Source organism: Elephas maximus, chromosome 10 (genome assembly GCF_024166365.1).
Source record: "Elephas maximus indicus isolate mEleMax1 chromosome 10, mEleMax1 primary haplotype, whole genome shotgun sequence".
NCBI lineage: Eukaryota > Metazoa > Chordata > Mammalia > Proboscidea > Elephantidae > Elephas > Elephas maximus.
The window spans coordinates 107582512-107598062 of record NC_064828.1 but is presented as its reverse complement, the minus strand read 5'-3'; the positions used below and the strand labels follow the sequence as shown (position 1 = coordinate 107598062).

The following is a 15551-nucleotide window of genomic DNA, read 5'->3' as shown; positions in this document are numbered from 1 at the left end:
TTTTCCCCCAGCTTATTGTCTTTAGATGGGTTTTTCATTTTTATGTGATCAAATTATTTTCGTGTCACTTCGGTTGATTTCATGCTTCCAAACTCCTGCCCCACTGAAGACTGGGTAAATATGGACTAGATTTTCTTCTCTTTTTTGACATTCAGATAGTGTTTCTCACCCTGTAATCGGAGAACAGAGTCCCTGGGTGGTGCACATGTTAATGCATTCAGCTTGTAACTGAAAGGTTGGAGGTCCAAGCCCACCCAGAGACATCTCTGAAGAAAAGCCTGGAGATCTTCAAAAAAAATCAGTCATTTAAAACCCTATGGAGCACAGTTCTACTCTGACAGACATGGGGTCAGCACGAGTCAGGGTCAACTTGACACCAATTGGTTTTATTAAGACCTGACCACGCTCCTCCGTCTTGTTATATTAGCTTCCCTGATTAATTCAGTGGCCAAGTCCTACTCTACTCCCCACCCTCCCTCCCTTTGAGCCTTCTTTCTCTCCCATCCATTCCTGGAACATAGCAGACCCTCAGTGTTTATTGACTGAATATTAGTATCTTTTATAAAACTGCCTTTTAAAAGTTAATTCGCTGACTCACCGCTGTTCACAGCTCATCAGCTGCTCTTAACTTTAAATCACTATGTAAATAAGTTAATATCAGCAGCCCTTCAGGGGTGACTTATTTTCAGAGGTACAGTGGTTGCTAGGATGCTTTTACTCCAGGGATGCAATAAAACCAAGCCAGTAGTGGACCAAGCTTTCCCAGCCTCAACCCAACAATATCAGCCTGGAGGGGACTCCCTTGAATATCCTCTCACATGGTAATTTTACAGGTGGGAAAAAAAGCCAAGAGAGGAGTTTTGTCTTGCCAAGTTCTCCCTGAAAGTGACATTTATTCCAGACAGCTCTGGGACCCTCAGGGTGGGCAGGAAGTACCGATGTGGTGCTCAGTTGATGGGAGTCAGTCATGAGATACCCCTCGACAAATTCATGACCCTTATAAGTCCCTGGTTGCACAGTGGTTAAAGCATTCAGCTGCTAACCAGAAGGCTGGCAATTTGAACCCACCAGCTGCTCCACAGGAGAAAGATGTAGCAGTCTGCTTCTGTAAAGACTTACAGCCTTGGAAACTCCATGGGGCTGTTCTACTCTGTCCTCTCCAGGGTCATTATGGGTTAGAATAGACTTGATGGTGGTGGGTTTGTATAAGTCCCAGGGTGGTGCAGACAGTTTGTTCTCTGCTACTAAGTCAAAGTTGTCAGAATCCACTCATGGCTTGAATCCACTGTGGAAGAAAGGTCTGGAAGAAAGAAAGGCCCTGGTGATCTACTTCCGTAAGACCACCGCCATTGAAAACCCTGTGGGGCAGTTCTACTCTGAAACACGTAAGGTCACCGTGAGTCAGAATGGGTTTGGTTTTTGATATTGGCTCCTCCATTGGCTAAGGTCAAGATGCTCCCATGCAACCTGTGGCTCTAGGTGGCTCTTAACGAGAGTGCTGGTGCTCAGATGTCCCCAACAGCCAGGCGTCTATCCAGAGCTCCATGTGTCAGACCAGCCCACCCGTGATGGTGAGAAATGAAGTCCTGGCTGCCGTGGGGGCAACCTCCAGCCTGCGGCTTCTCACCTGGCTGCTGCCTCTAACCCACAAGCTCCCTCCCTCCGTCCCTCCCCTCTCCCAGGTGGCCTCGCCTCAAGCCCTGCCAAGTCTCTGGCATGGGAACAGCATCTCCTTAGCCCTCGCTCTCCCCAGACCCTGCCGGGCTGTTCGCTGCCCCCAAGCTGACTCCCGCCCGCTGTGGTGTCCCAGGTGGTGAGAAAAGCAGGCCAAGCTGGTGGGGAGCTGGTCGTGATGCCACAGGGCCTGGGGACCACAGCGGTCAGTACAGGCTGGAGCACTCAGATGTCTGGATGCTGGGCAGGGGAGTCCTGGGGATTGAACTCTGGCTGCTTGGGCATTTCCTGGCGGGTCTGGGGCATCTTCTGAGGCCCTGGTCCTTGAGGCCCTTCTCTGCCCAGCACACTGTGGGTCCCGTGAGCGGTGATATCAGTCTCACAGTCTCCGTTTTGTCCAGCATAAATGCCTAGGAAGGAAAACAAATGTCTTGTCCGTCAGTGTCTCGGAGGCTCCAGAACACCAGGGGCTAAAACATCGTCAGAGGTTGATGTTCAGCCCCTCTCGCCCTCATAGGGGCTCTGCAAAGCATGGGGTACCATTGCCATTTGGCAAAGGAGCAAGCCGAGGCTCCTTTGAGAGGTTAAGTCATTCGCCTGAAGCTGCACAGCCCAGTGGTGAGGGCTGGATGACTCTTGAGTCTGGATGACTTGGAGTCTAGGTGCTTGTGTGGCTTCCTGAACGTGGTTGCCTGCCTCTTTTCACTGTTCCTTCCAAGGAGCCAGCCCTGACTGCCCCCAGCCTCCCTCTCTGCGGGGCATTCAGTTTTTAGGACCAGGTGAACCTTTATCTCCCCATACCACCAACTCTTTACCTAACACAATGCTGAGCCTATGGGATACGGGGGTGGGGGTGGTGGAACTCAGTAAGCATTGGTGGAATGACTGACTGATGTAGAGGCCCAGAGGTCCGATGCGATTGTTGTTGGAGACCCAGTAACCCAGTGCCATCGAGTTGATTCTGACTCATAATGATCCTATTGGACAGAGTAGAACTGCCCCATAGAGTTTCCAAGGATAGCCTGGCAGATTCTAACTGCCGACCCTTTGGTTCACAGCTGTAGCACTTAACCACTACCCCACCAGGGTTTCCTACAGCACTCTCAATATCACTGCATAAATTTCTTCCTTTTTCTTGGGAAGACAGTGACTTTAATACACAGTGACTAGTAGACAAATGTGCCTCTTACCCAGAATATATCGTTCATATTGCAATGTGAATGAGTTCTGCCCCAAGGGATGGCTATTGTATAGACTTCAGCCTGAATCGTGCCCACGGGAGTTGTGCCACATAGCGGCCCTGATACTGTCCATGAAATTGCCCTGAGAAGCCCTTCTAAACTAAGATGCAGGCTTGTTTGCTGTGAACAGATGCTGTTGGACACCAGAGAAGGGACTTGCCCCTCAGTGTTCAAGAGGAGCTAAGAATCCTGTGTTTGACCATCTCCATCAAATCTGCCTCAAATGAGGTAAGCGAGTTCTGACTTAGGATGAAGTCAGTGCTGAAAATGGCAGATGGGAGAGGACGGAGAGGACTGGATCTTTGCTGGAGCTACTGCACCTCGGATCACACCGTATCTGAAACCCACCTAGCCTCTGAACTTCCACTCATGTGAGAGAAGACATGCCCTTTTAGAGTAGCCAACACAATCTTGAAAGAGGAAAACAAAGTAGGGAGACTCACACTTTCCAATTTCAGAATTTACTACAAAGCTACAGTAATAAGGACAGCATGGCACTGGCATAAAAGTAGACACCTAGCTCAGTGGGATAGAATCGAGAGTCCAGAAATAAGCCCTTACATTCATGATCTGTTGATTTTCGACAACGGTGTCAAGACATTCAATGTGGAGAGAATAGTCTTTTCAAGAAATGGTGTTGGGACAACTGGATACCGAAACAAAACAAACCCACTGCCATCGAGTCAATTCCAACTCACAGTAGCCTTATAGGACAGAGTAGAACCACAGGGTTTCCAAGGCGGTAAATCTTTACAGAAGCAGACTGCCACATCTTTCTTCCGTGGAGTGGTTGGTGGGTTTGAATCATTGACCCATAACCACTGTGCCACCAGGGCTCCTGGAACAACTGGATAGCCACACACAAAAGAATGAAATTGGATCCCTACCAGCCATTACATATAAAAATTAACTCAAAATGGATTAGAGACCTAAATATTAGAGCTCAAATGATAAAACTCTTACACAAAATCATAGGAGTAAATCTTGTGACCTTGAATCAAGCAATGATTTCTTCTTAGATGTGATACAAAAAACACAAAGCCTGAAAGGGAAAAAACCCAAAAAAAGATAAATTGGACTTTATAAAAATTAAAAATGTTTGTGCTTCAATGATCACCATCAAGAAAGTTAAAAGACAACTCACAAAATGGAAGACAATTTTGCAAATCATATATCTGATAAGGGACATGTATCCAGAATATATAAAGAACTTTCATAATTCAACAATAAAAAGACAATCCGATTAAAAAACAAAGGATTTGAATAGACAGGTCTGCAGGGAAATATACAAATGATCAAAAACAACATGAAAAGATACTCAGTGTCATTAATCATTAGAGAGATGTAAACCAAAACCACAATGAGATACCACTTCATACCCACTAGGATGGCTAAGTAAAAAAAAACAATACCAAGTGTTGACCAGGATGCGGAGGATTCAGAATGCTCATACGTTGTTGGTGGGAACAGAAAAGTGCGCAGCCATTTTGGAAAACAATTTGGCAGCAGTTCTTCAAAATGTTAAACATAGTTATCACATGACCCAGCAATTCCACTCCTACGTATATACCCAAGAGAACTGGAAACATAGGTCCATAGAAAAATGTGTCCACAGATGCTCATGGCGGTTTGTTTTTCATAATAGCCAAAAAATGGAAACAAAACGGATGTCCATCAACTGATGAAGAGATAAACAAGTGTTCTATCCATACAATGAAATATTCAGCCACAAAAAGAAAGGAAGATACATGCTACAATATGGATCCATCCTGAAAACATTCTGCTAAGTAGAAAAAGCCCGTCACAAAAGGCCACATATTGTATGATTCCATTTATATGAAATGTCCAGAAATAGGTAAGTCCATGGCAAAAGGAAGTAGATTAGGGATTTCCAGGGGCTGGGGAGAATGGGTAATGGGCCGTGTTCGTTAATGAGTATACAATTTCTTTTTGGATTAATGAAAATATTCTGAAATTAGATAGTAGTGATGGCCATGTAACTAAAAACAATGAAGTGTACCCTTTAAAATCTGAAGGACTGTAGGATACCACTTATGTAAAATATCTAGAAGAGGCAAGTGTACAGAGACCAAAGTTTATTAGGTACCAGAGGTGGGGACCGAGCAGCGTTTCATTCTGTTGTATGTGGGGTCACTGAGTCGGAACCGGCTCCGCAGCACCCAACGACAGCCAGAGGTGGGCAAGAGGGAGGGAGAAAGGGGGACTTGTTGCTGAGGGAACACTGAGCTTCTGTTCAGGGCGATGGAAGAATATGGACACGGGCAGTGGTGATTGATGAGCGTAATTCATGTCACTGAATCACACAAATCAATGTCATTTTGAAATGACAAAAAAGGTGAACTTTAGAGTGTGTGAATTATATCTCAATGAAGCTATTATTTAAAAAAAAAAAAAGGGCACGTGCAGTTGTTGAAGCCGAGCTGATGACATGTTTTCTGTTACTGGCAGCTTCAGCAACATAACCGATGTGGGGCTTTCGGTCAGCGTGGGGGCAGTGAGGAGGGGCTGTCCTTACCTGAATCAGGTCGAGCTTGGAGAAGAGGCCCATGTTCTCGGGCAGGCCGTGGGCGAAGGGGCAGCACTGCTGGGCCATGCTGTCGATGGCCATCTGCATGTAGTTGAGCAGCAGGTTCTGTAGGGGGAGGAGGCGGCTCAGACCCTCCCATCCCCCCCACCCCCAGCTCATTCAGCAGCCAGGGAAGTGTCCTGAAGCCAGGGGCCACCTTCTCATCCTGGTCTGTGCTTCTCTCCCAACGGGGCTTGGCTAAGTCCCTCTCCTTGGGGCCTGAGGGTCCCGGCTGGAGACATCTGGGGTCCACGCCTGGAGGTGCTGCTAAGGAGTACCGAGAAACCAGTGGCCTTTGCTCCCGGCAGCGCTGGTCTGGACCTCAGGCCCCCAGATTTATGGTCGGCTGTAGCCTTGCCTCTCAGCTTGAAGTGCAAGGCCTGGAAGGAACTCTACACTGTGGCCAATCTGGCTTCCAGCTCCCATTCTACACCCCTTGCTGGGGGCCAGCAGCCTCAGACCTCAACACTCAGGTATCCCAAGCTTGGATCCCATGGGGCCAGGTCCGCCCAGGCCTGAGGAGGCCCTGCCTTCGCTGACCACACCCTGCCTGGGGGAACTTGCCCAGCACAGCCCTGGGCCCCTGGCAGGCCTGGGCCACGGGAAGCCATTCAAAGCCTTGCTCCTGAGGCTGGAAGGGCACAGACTCTTGGTTCTGGTTATGGGTGAGGAACCGGGGCTCCAGAAGATAACTAGACTTCATTTCAAGGCCAGTAAGTGGCAGCCTGAGAACTTAAGTCCAGAAACGCTGGTCCCTGGTCAAAGACTTCAGCCATGACTTATTCTTTCTGAGCATCACTTTTTTCATCTATAAAACAGGCACAGGTAAGATTCAACCAGAGTCCCTGGGTGGTGCAAACGATTAAGCGTTCCACTGCTAACCCAAAGATTCGAGGTTCAAGTCCACCCAGAGGCACCTCAGAAGACTGGCCTGGAGATCTACTTCTGAAAAATCTACCATCGAAACTCTGTGGAGCACAGCTCACCTCGGACACAAGTCAGGCAGCCATGAGTCAGAATCGACTTGAAGGCAACTTTTACTTATTTATTTATTTTTTAAGACTCAGTCAATATTTAAGGGTGTCCAGGTCAGCGAGACATAAGGATTATCAAAGAGAGTGCATAACAACCATTCACTTAAATACCGTTATTTCTATTGTTAACCACCAAGACTGTAACCACAAGAGCAAGCACCCAGCACAACGCCAGCTCTGGGATGGGCTCTGGTTTTTAGAGAATCTTTTTAGTCCTTAACTCTTTGTGACCTCAGTTTTCCTATCTGTAAAGCAGCATCTACACCCATTTTTGAGAAGCTGATGGTCACCAAGGAGAAGTAAGTGGTGTGAGTGTGCACGTGTGCACATACGCGGGTGTATATGTGTGGGCACGCGTATGGTGGGGGTGAAAACTGTGGAGGAGATGGCAGCCCCAGGCCCCCGTCCCCAGCCAGCAGTCTGCACTCACACTATGGCTGACCGAGTCTTTCTGGTAGGTGATGCTGCGTTCCTCCTGCCGCCACTGCCTCTCCTTATTGCGGTGACACTTCTTTTGCAGCTGACACAGCTGGATCTTGAGTCTCTGGGTGAGAGGGGCAGGGTTACTTCAGTGTGGCCAACCCTCCCGGGTCACCTGCCTGGGCCTGGTTCCGAGGAACTTTCTGCCGTGGAGGGCAGAGCGATGACAGGGGTGCAAAGCACACACGGATGCCACACTGGGAGGAGGGGCAAGTTCTGGGTGGCAGGAGCCATTTGAGGCACCAGAAGAGGCAGAAAGGGCGTGTCCAGGACAACTGGGGTTCCAATCCTGACTCAGCCTCTGGAGCCTCATTTTCCTCACCAGAACCCTTCAGCCTCAAGGCTGTGGGAGTTGCGGGGGGATGGTGGGGTGCAAGACTGAGAACAGCCTTCAGTGGCCTGGACCTGCTGGGGACACACTCCTCTGGGCAGGATGCAGTCAGCAAAGGCAGGACCTCCTCAGGCCTGAGCGGAGCTGGCCTCCCAGGATCTAAATACGGAAGAAGCAAGGCCATGCAATTCTCCCCACTTCTCTGAGCCTTAGTTTCCCCACCTCAAAAATGGGAGGAATAGCGGGGCTGGGACTAAAATGCAAAACGTGAGGGGCACCTAAAAATTCATGATCAAGATAAATAATATTTTAACGCAATGCTTTAAAAAATAAAAAATAATGCGAAAAAAAATCCAAAATATCAAAATGTTAAAGATGGCACCTGACCCTATGCTTAAGTGACCCCTCTCCCTCGCCTCACCCTAGTCTCAGCCCTGGGACTGAAAGCACCTGCCTCGAGGCACTGGGGGTGAGAGCTAAATGAAATGCCTTGTACAGAGTGCCGCACACAGTGCCCAGCGCGTAAGTGGTCCCCACTCTCCAAAGGGAAAAGAAACCCCAGGGTGGGTACAAAGGGTGTAGGTTTACAGCACGGCCACTAGGGGGCAGGGACTCGCCAAACATCACACAGCGTCTCTTTGCAATGAGCAACCAGCCATCAGCCTTGCCCTTGACCTCTTCAGACACCAGCTGCAGTGCATCTTCATGATGCAAGGCCTTTGCTGGGGTGGTTCCCTCTCCCTGGAATGCCCACTCTTCCAGGCAAACATTCTATTTCTTGTGAAATAACCAAAAAGGAAAGCGGGAGATGACGTTGGGGGGCACATGCTTTGAGATAAGCAGTTTGTGCTCGCTTATCTTACAACTACCCTATCAGGTTGTGCTGCCCCCATTTTACAGATGAAAAAACTGAGGCTCGGAGAGGCTACAGACTTGCCCAGGGTCATGCAGCTGATCAGTGGCTGAGCTGGGACTTGAACCCTGGGCTGTCTGATTTCGACTTGTGGCTCCACAGGGTTTTCTTAGCTGTATCTTTATAGAGGCACATTGCCAGGCCTCTCTTTCTCAGTGCCGCTGGGTGGGTTGGGTTCAAACTGTCAACCTTTCGGTTAGTAGTCCAGAGCAAACAGTTTGTATAACCCAGAGAATACCTTTCGAATATGAGCTGGGCCTCAGGAGAAAGCCCACGTCAATCGCCACAAGAGGAGAAAAGGCAGATACAGACCCAGACTCGGGAGTGTCAGCCCTACCCAGACACCCTCAGCAGTCCCCCACTACCCCAGGCTTTCCCTGGGTTGGAGAGGAAGTCTCCTGCATGCTCCCAGCTGTCTGGGGCTGGGGGACAGACCAGGTCTCAGGAGGCCGTTACCGGGACAAGAGACCTGTGGTTCTCTTCTAGAGACTCCAGGCTCCGGTGGGCGGCCTGGCTCATCTTGGACAAGGCCTCCAGGTGCTCCTGGGCATCTTGGCTGGCTGCGAGGAGCCTCCGGTAGTGCTCTACCATGGCCTCCACCAGGGCCTCCTCTGGCTCCTCCTGCTCTGCGGATCCTATGGAGACAGTGCCAGCCACGGCGGGATGGGTGGGCGCAGAGAGCCCAGCCCTCACCTTCCCCTGCCAAGGGTGATCCGATAAAGTGGGTGGGGCTCCCGGCAGAAGCCCAAGGCACGAGAGGGGCCAGCTGGTCCGTGCCGGCTTACACAGCCACTGTAGTCTGCCCATCACCCCCGAGCTCTCCGAGACGCCGAAGAAGACGAAACCAAACCGGTTACCACTGAGTCAGTTCCACCTCGTGGCAACCCCGTGTGCTGCGGAGGAGAACTGTGCTCCATCGGGTTTTCAATGGTTGTGACCTTTCAGAAGCAGATCACCTGGTCTTTGTTCCAAGGCTCCTCTGAGTAGGTTCAAACTGCCAACCGTTCAGTTAGCAGTCGAGCGCTTAACCGTGTGCGTCATCCAGCAACTGCTAGAGAAGCCCCAAATTCAAAAGGCCTCCTAGTGGCTGTGAGACTGCCTGGTGAGACAGGAGACGCCCGAGGAGAAACAGCTGGATTGAGGGAGCCTGCAAGAAGGGGGAGGGGAATTGTTCCTGCCCAGAGTGACCAGGACCCAGCTCTGGCAGCTGCTCCTTCGGATGAGCCGAACGTAGCTGAATGGCTGAATTAGGGCGGCCCCAAACCGGGAGGCTGCCAGAAGTAGCACTGGGTGCCTAGGTTGGCCTTAAGCCCCATGCTTGCGTCAGAGCCCCACACCCCTGCTTGGCTTGGTGCTCAAGGCTCTTTGCTGCCACCCAAACTTCCAGACATGCCTCCCAGCCCCATCCTGGTGCTCCGGTACCAAACCCACCACCAGTGTGCTGTTTCTCTCCACTTGCATGCCAGTGCCCTTCCTGATCTCTCACTGGTACTCGATGAGAGAGAGGTCACCTCCTCAGGGAAGCCTTCCCTGACCCCCAGGGCAGAGTCCTTGGGCTCCCACAGCTCCTCATCAGTATCTCTATTATAAAAAACCCAGCACTCCATTATAGCAAGGCTATGGAGTCAGATCAGATCCAGTCCCAGCCCTACAACTTCCTTGTTAGGCAACCTTGGGTAAGTTCCTTAACCTCTCTGAGCCCAGATAAAACAGTACTTAGAAGCTTATAAAACCAAAGCAAACCAAACCCATTGCCGTTGAGTTGATTCTGACTCATAGAGACCCTATAGGGCAGAGTAGAACTGCCCCACAGGGTTTCCAAGGAGCGGCTGGGGGATCAGAACTGTGGACATTTTGATTAGCAGCTCTTAACCATTGTGCCGCCAGCGCTCCCAAGCAAGAGTGAAAAGATATACTGAAGAGCTCACCACAAAGTGATAGTTAATAAATGATAATAACCATTGCTGTTATTGGTGATGGAAACCCTGGTGGCGTAGTGGTTAAGTGCTACAGCTGCTAACCAAAGGGTCGGCAGTTTGAATCTGCCAGGTGCTCCTTGGAAACTCTGTGGAGCAGTTCTACTCTGTTCTATAGGGTCGCTAGGAGTCGGAATCGACTTGACGGCACTGGGTTTGGTTTTTTGGTTTTATTATTGGTGATGTTGAAATAATAATTGTTGTTAGCTGCTTTTGAGTTGATTCCAACTCATGGCGACCACCTGTGTGCAGAGTAGAACTGCTCCATAGGTTTTTCAAGGCTGTGACCTTTTGGAAGTAGATTGCCAGGACTATCTTCCAAGGCACCTCTGTGTGGGTTTGAGCTGCCAACCCCTTGGCTAGTAGTTGAGCACTTAACGGTTTGCACCACCCAGGGACTCCTGAAATAATATTAATGATAATAAATATGTATGTGTTTCTCTCCCCTTCCTTTTTCTAAGAAGTTTTCAGCACTTATAACAGCGGACTCTGGTACAAACCATGAGAAAAACAAAGCAAAACCAAAGAACCCACCTCAGCTGCCTGTGTGGTTGATAACAGCAAAACCAAAACCAGTGAAAACCAAATGATAATAATAGCTAACACTTACTGGTGCTTGCTAAATGCCAGGCATTATGCTGCATGCTTACAAGGATGATTTCATCTAATTCACAAAATATCACTATTCCCATTGCACAGACGTAGAAGCCAAGACCAGAGAGCTTGCCAGAGGATCACCGTGGGGCCAGGGTTTGGACCAGGCGGTCTGACTCTGGTCCCTGGGCCCTTCTTAACTATCGTGGCCCCCATCTTTGTGGCTCCCCATTCTGCAGCTGAGGAGCTCAAGTCCCCGTGGGGTCATGCATTGTGCCCATCCCATGTCTGGGAGGTAGCCGGACTGAAGCCTGTGTGAGCGGCCAAGGGGACAAGCTTCCCATGGAAGCGTCATACCTACCCTTGGGGATTTTCTCGAGGACTTTAATCAGAAAATCTTCAAAATGCTTGTGCTTCTCGACCTTTCTCTTCAGCCTCCTCTGCCTGCAGAAACATTTCCGTGGCGGCCAGACATGAGTGCTCGATTTGGAGGCTCCTAGATCATGACTCCTTACGAGGGCCACCCTCCATGGATTCCCTGCTCAGCCATGCTGGGCCAGCCACCCGCCACCTTATCTCTAACTCTCAGTCTGTCCATGCCCATTCTACAGCTGAGCACACAGAGGCACAAACAGGTCAAATCAATGCCCGCTACCAGGCCACAAAGAAGGGGGCCCAGGGAGAGTGAAGCCCAGGCCTTCCTGGTGCAGTGTCCACGGGCCTCTCTCCTGGGCTGAGCTGGTGGTGGCCCAAGCCCCACCTTGGGGACAGATGCCTCCTACTAGGTAGACCAGGGGCAAGGAGCTTCCTCTCTCTGCACCAGAGGTGTCCACCTGTAACACGGGCAGTGAGAGACCTCTCCCTCAATGGGACCCTGCGTGGACACCTAGCACATCATGAGCGCTCGGTCTGAGGTCAGAGACCCTACTCAGCCTCTGCAGGGGTGATGGCTGGGGGCTACTGCCTTGCCACGCTCAACTCTCAGGGGATCCCAAAGCAAGATGAGTCTCCAATAGGCTGCCCGGCCTGGGTACAGTCAAGGTCATTGGGAGGGCAGACAGGTGGGGGTTCCCAGGGGTCAAGGGCAGAGGGCAGGGCAGGGCTGGGCTCTGGGGGAATCTCTGAATGAATGCTGAGAGTCCCGGGGGAAGTCCCTCTGCCCTGCTGGGCCCTGTTTTCTCACCCATAAATTTCTAAAAAATCCAGGAAGAAATGGTTTTTCCCCACAAATACTGTGTGGGCCCCCTGTAAGACATGGCAGTGCTAAACCTCACAGGGGTCCAGAAGCCACTGTGAAACTGATGGAAGGGTTGGAACTTTTTCTTTCTAAAATTGCTCACAAACATACCCTTTTGCACTTAATTCAGGCCTTTGTGGACACCCTGAAATTCACTCAGAGCCAGTGGGCAAGTTCATAGGGTACCTTTTGGAAGGGCTTGAGCCGACAGGTCCATGGGGAGGGCCACACACACTTCCTCCTTTGTGGTGGTGAGATTTGGCCACAGAGGGCCTGGGACTAGCCCAGAGTCAAAGGTCCAGGGTCAAAGGAAGACTGAGGCCCTGAGGACTGGTAGCCCAGCCTCCCATCTCCTCCCCATAATGATGTTACTTCCTGATTCACTTCTGGGTGTCGCTTCCCTTCTGGTCCATCCCCAGCCTGACCCCGCTGGGCATTTGGGCACAGTCCTAGCCCCTTAGTCCCCCATGGGTGGCCCTGAGGCTGGGGCAGGGGGCACGGCAGGGCCCGGGACAACTCGTACTTGGCCTGGAGTTGGCGGAGTTCCTGGAACAGCGCCTGGATGTCCCTGTCCTCATTGGTGGCATTGCTCAGACCAGCCCCCAGGCCCTCGTCCATGGCCACTTCCATTGCTCCTCACAGCCCGGCTTGCCAGAGGAGGAGCAGCCACGTGAGCCAGGCAGAGGCAGAAAGGCGGCAACAGCAACACTCACAGCAACAGCTTTCTCTTTGGATCCTCCCTACAGTCTTTGGAAGCCAGGGTCAATATTCCCACCTGGTAGAAAAGGAGACAAAGGCTCAGAGAGGGGCTGTGACCAGCTCAAGGTCAGACAGCCAGCAAGTGGCAGGACTGGACTTGGACTTCATTAAATAAATTCAGGGTCTTTGAGTTACACCCCCCACTCTGGAGGGGCTGAGGGTACCTTCTGTAGGGCATTACTGACCACGTATCTCTCGCCTTGCTGCCCTATAACTGACGTAGCTCCATCACCCCCAAATCTCAGACCCTGGCCACCCAGATGCCTGGGGGACTGCCAACAGGTGCTGGCTTCCAATGACATTGAGGGAGGAGTCAGGGGGTCAGAATGCAGCCCGCATACGGAGGAAGGGCCTTCATGGTCCATCTCTGCACCCACCCACCCATCCACGAACGCATTCATTTAACTAAGTTATAACCTATAAGTTATAACTAACTTATAAGACTCAGCTTATACAGTGCCCATAGAGCTAGAGCAGAGACTGAAACAGACAGTCAGAACAAGCTCCTGGTCGGGCAGAGAACAGGGTCTCTTATCAGGTAGTTTCAACAAAGCCTTGCAAATAGTTCCTTGGCCAATTGCCCAAGGCTGGTTCTCAGTCACGGCCAAAAGGAGAAGAAAACTGCCCAAGCACGACACTCATTGGCCATCTGCTGAGCCAGCCCCAGTGTGTGGGGGAGCAGGAGAGGAAGTGAGGGGCTACATGGTGAGCCTGCCCAACCCCAAGCATCAGACGTGGGTACATGGACATGGGGAGGAGGAAAGGGTTTAGTTGACTCACCCACAGCTTCAGGAGCACAAAGCCATAGCTGGCTGTGACATCACAATGCTGGCTTCTGTCCTCATGATGTCCCTATTGCAGACCCACCTGTGAGTGGAGGGCCAACTTCTCCATGGTCCTGTGCCCCCTTCCGCCTCCACCTCCCTGCTTCAATTCCTGAGGAGAAGGGGCGGGGGGGCCTTGGAGATCCCACTGGAATCTCCACTGAGACCTCACTAGAGACCCAGTTGGAAATCCCACTGGAGACCCCACTGAGACCCCCTTGGAGATGTGGGCTATTTTTGTCCTTTCAAGGCTGGCCATCTGTGCTCAAGGTGGGGTCCCTCTTGATGTTCCCACTTTGCAGGCTGCCCAAACCCATGGACCTGTCCTGGGACCCCTCCTTCCACCACTTGCACCTGATCGCGGGTGGCTGCAGCTCAGGCACTTCCGCAGCTGGGGCACTCATCATCCCCTGAAGGCTCAGCCCGGCCACAGCTTAGGACCCAGCCCTGCCCCTGACGATGAAGGGCCCTTAGGACCTAAGTCTGTGACCTCCCCGCTGCCTTATGCTGGACCCTGTTACCCTGTTAGAGCTGCTGGCCCTATGCTACTGGGAGGGGTGGGTCTGGTGCCACCTCTGAGGACCCCCATCCCTATGCACTGCAAGGCCTCACCCCACAGAGGCCCCCCACTCAGTCAGAGCCAGGGCTCTCTGGGAGGGCAGCCTGGGAAGCCACAGCCTCAAAATGGGCTCCCCTGGGAAGCCTGCTGGGGGTGGGAGGACCGCAGTAACTGCAAATGTGGAGGCTGGAGCCTGGTGTAGGGGCTGGGGCAGGGGCAGGGGTGAAGAAGGAGCTGGGGCAGGGGCAGGGATTGGGCAGCAGCAGGTCTGGGCGATGCGGGGTCTGACTGCAGCAGGTCTGGGCTGATGTGGGGGTCTGAGCAGAAGCTAAGGCCTCAGCAGGCCTGGGCTGATGTGGGGATCTGAGCAGGAGCTAAGGCCGCAGCAGGTCTGGCTGATGCAGGGGCAGGAGCAGGGGTTGGAGTGGGGGCCATGACGGGGATGCTGCCGATGCGGGGCTGGATCAGACGCTTGGGCTGGGATTGGGATTGTGTAGGGTTGGGGCTGAGGTCAGGCCTTTGGCTGGGGCTGGGGCTGGGCTTGGCAGGGGCTGGGACTACTTCTCAGCTCTTCCCCTCACTATCCCTCATCAGTGAGAAAAGGGTTCAGTCCCTGAGCAGGTCCCATGTCCTACCTTCCACAGTTCTTGCACATCAAGCCTTTATTGAGGATAAGAACTAGTGAGAAGAAATCAGGTAGGAGGGCCATTCCTGGCTGAAGAAACGGCAGAGACAGAGGTCAGAGATGCCACATAGCCTGCGAGGGCTCTGAAGCCTGATGGCAGATCCTTAAAAAGCAGAAGGTGAAGATCAGAGTGCAAGTGGTCTGAGACATGCCCAGCAGGATTCAGAGTGTGTCGGCCAGGCTCTCTGGTCGCCAGCAACAGAAACTGACCAGGCTACTCTAGGCAGAAAGGGAAGCAATGGAAGGCTGTGAAGGAATGCATGGAATGAGAAGAAAAGCCGGAGACGCAGGTTTAGAGAGCGCGGGGGCCCAGGGCAGCCTTGGAGGTCCAGGGCACAGGGACCCTCCCCTGGACGAAAGCAAAGGCTGGAGCCCCCTCCCCACAACCCCTGTTTCCAGGCTCAGAACCACCTCTCACAAGCCCAAGGCCCTCAACCGCCTGACCAGTAGAGCCACAGGCACGGGCTGAGGGGAGAGTGGTACTCTCTGCTTCCCTGTGAGGACTTTATTTTTGGCCTGAAGTCTTCTGGAAAAGTGCCCAGAGAGCACTCGGATAAGGCTGGGAGAGAAACTGCTGCTGCTCTGGAGACATTTCTGCTGCCAGGCCACTAAATAGTGACTGTCATAATCACCTCAGGTTGACACCTGTGTGGATTC

At 51.9% G+C, this 15551-nt stretch overlaps 1 protein-coding gene across 1 annotated transcript; it reads right to left on the bottom strand.

Annotated features, from left to right (window-relative positions):
* Positions 1–1684: 1684 nt before the first annotated feature.
* Positions 1685–12805, bottom strand: CCDC197 (coiled-coil domain containing 197). Its single transcript, XM_049898307.1, has 6 exons — positions 12591–12805; positions 11192–11274; positions 8717–8895; positions 6967–7080; positions 5452–5568; positions 1685–2084 (listed from the first exon to the last, which is right to left on the bottom strand). The coding sequence occupies exons 1-6, from the start codon at positions 12695–12697 to the stop codon at positions 1881–1883; spliced, it is 804 nt and encodes a 267-aa protein (XP_049754264.1). The 5' UTR covers positions 12698–12805; the 3' UTR covers positions 1685–1880.
* Positions 12806–15551: the final 2746 nt, after the last annotated feature.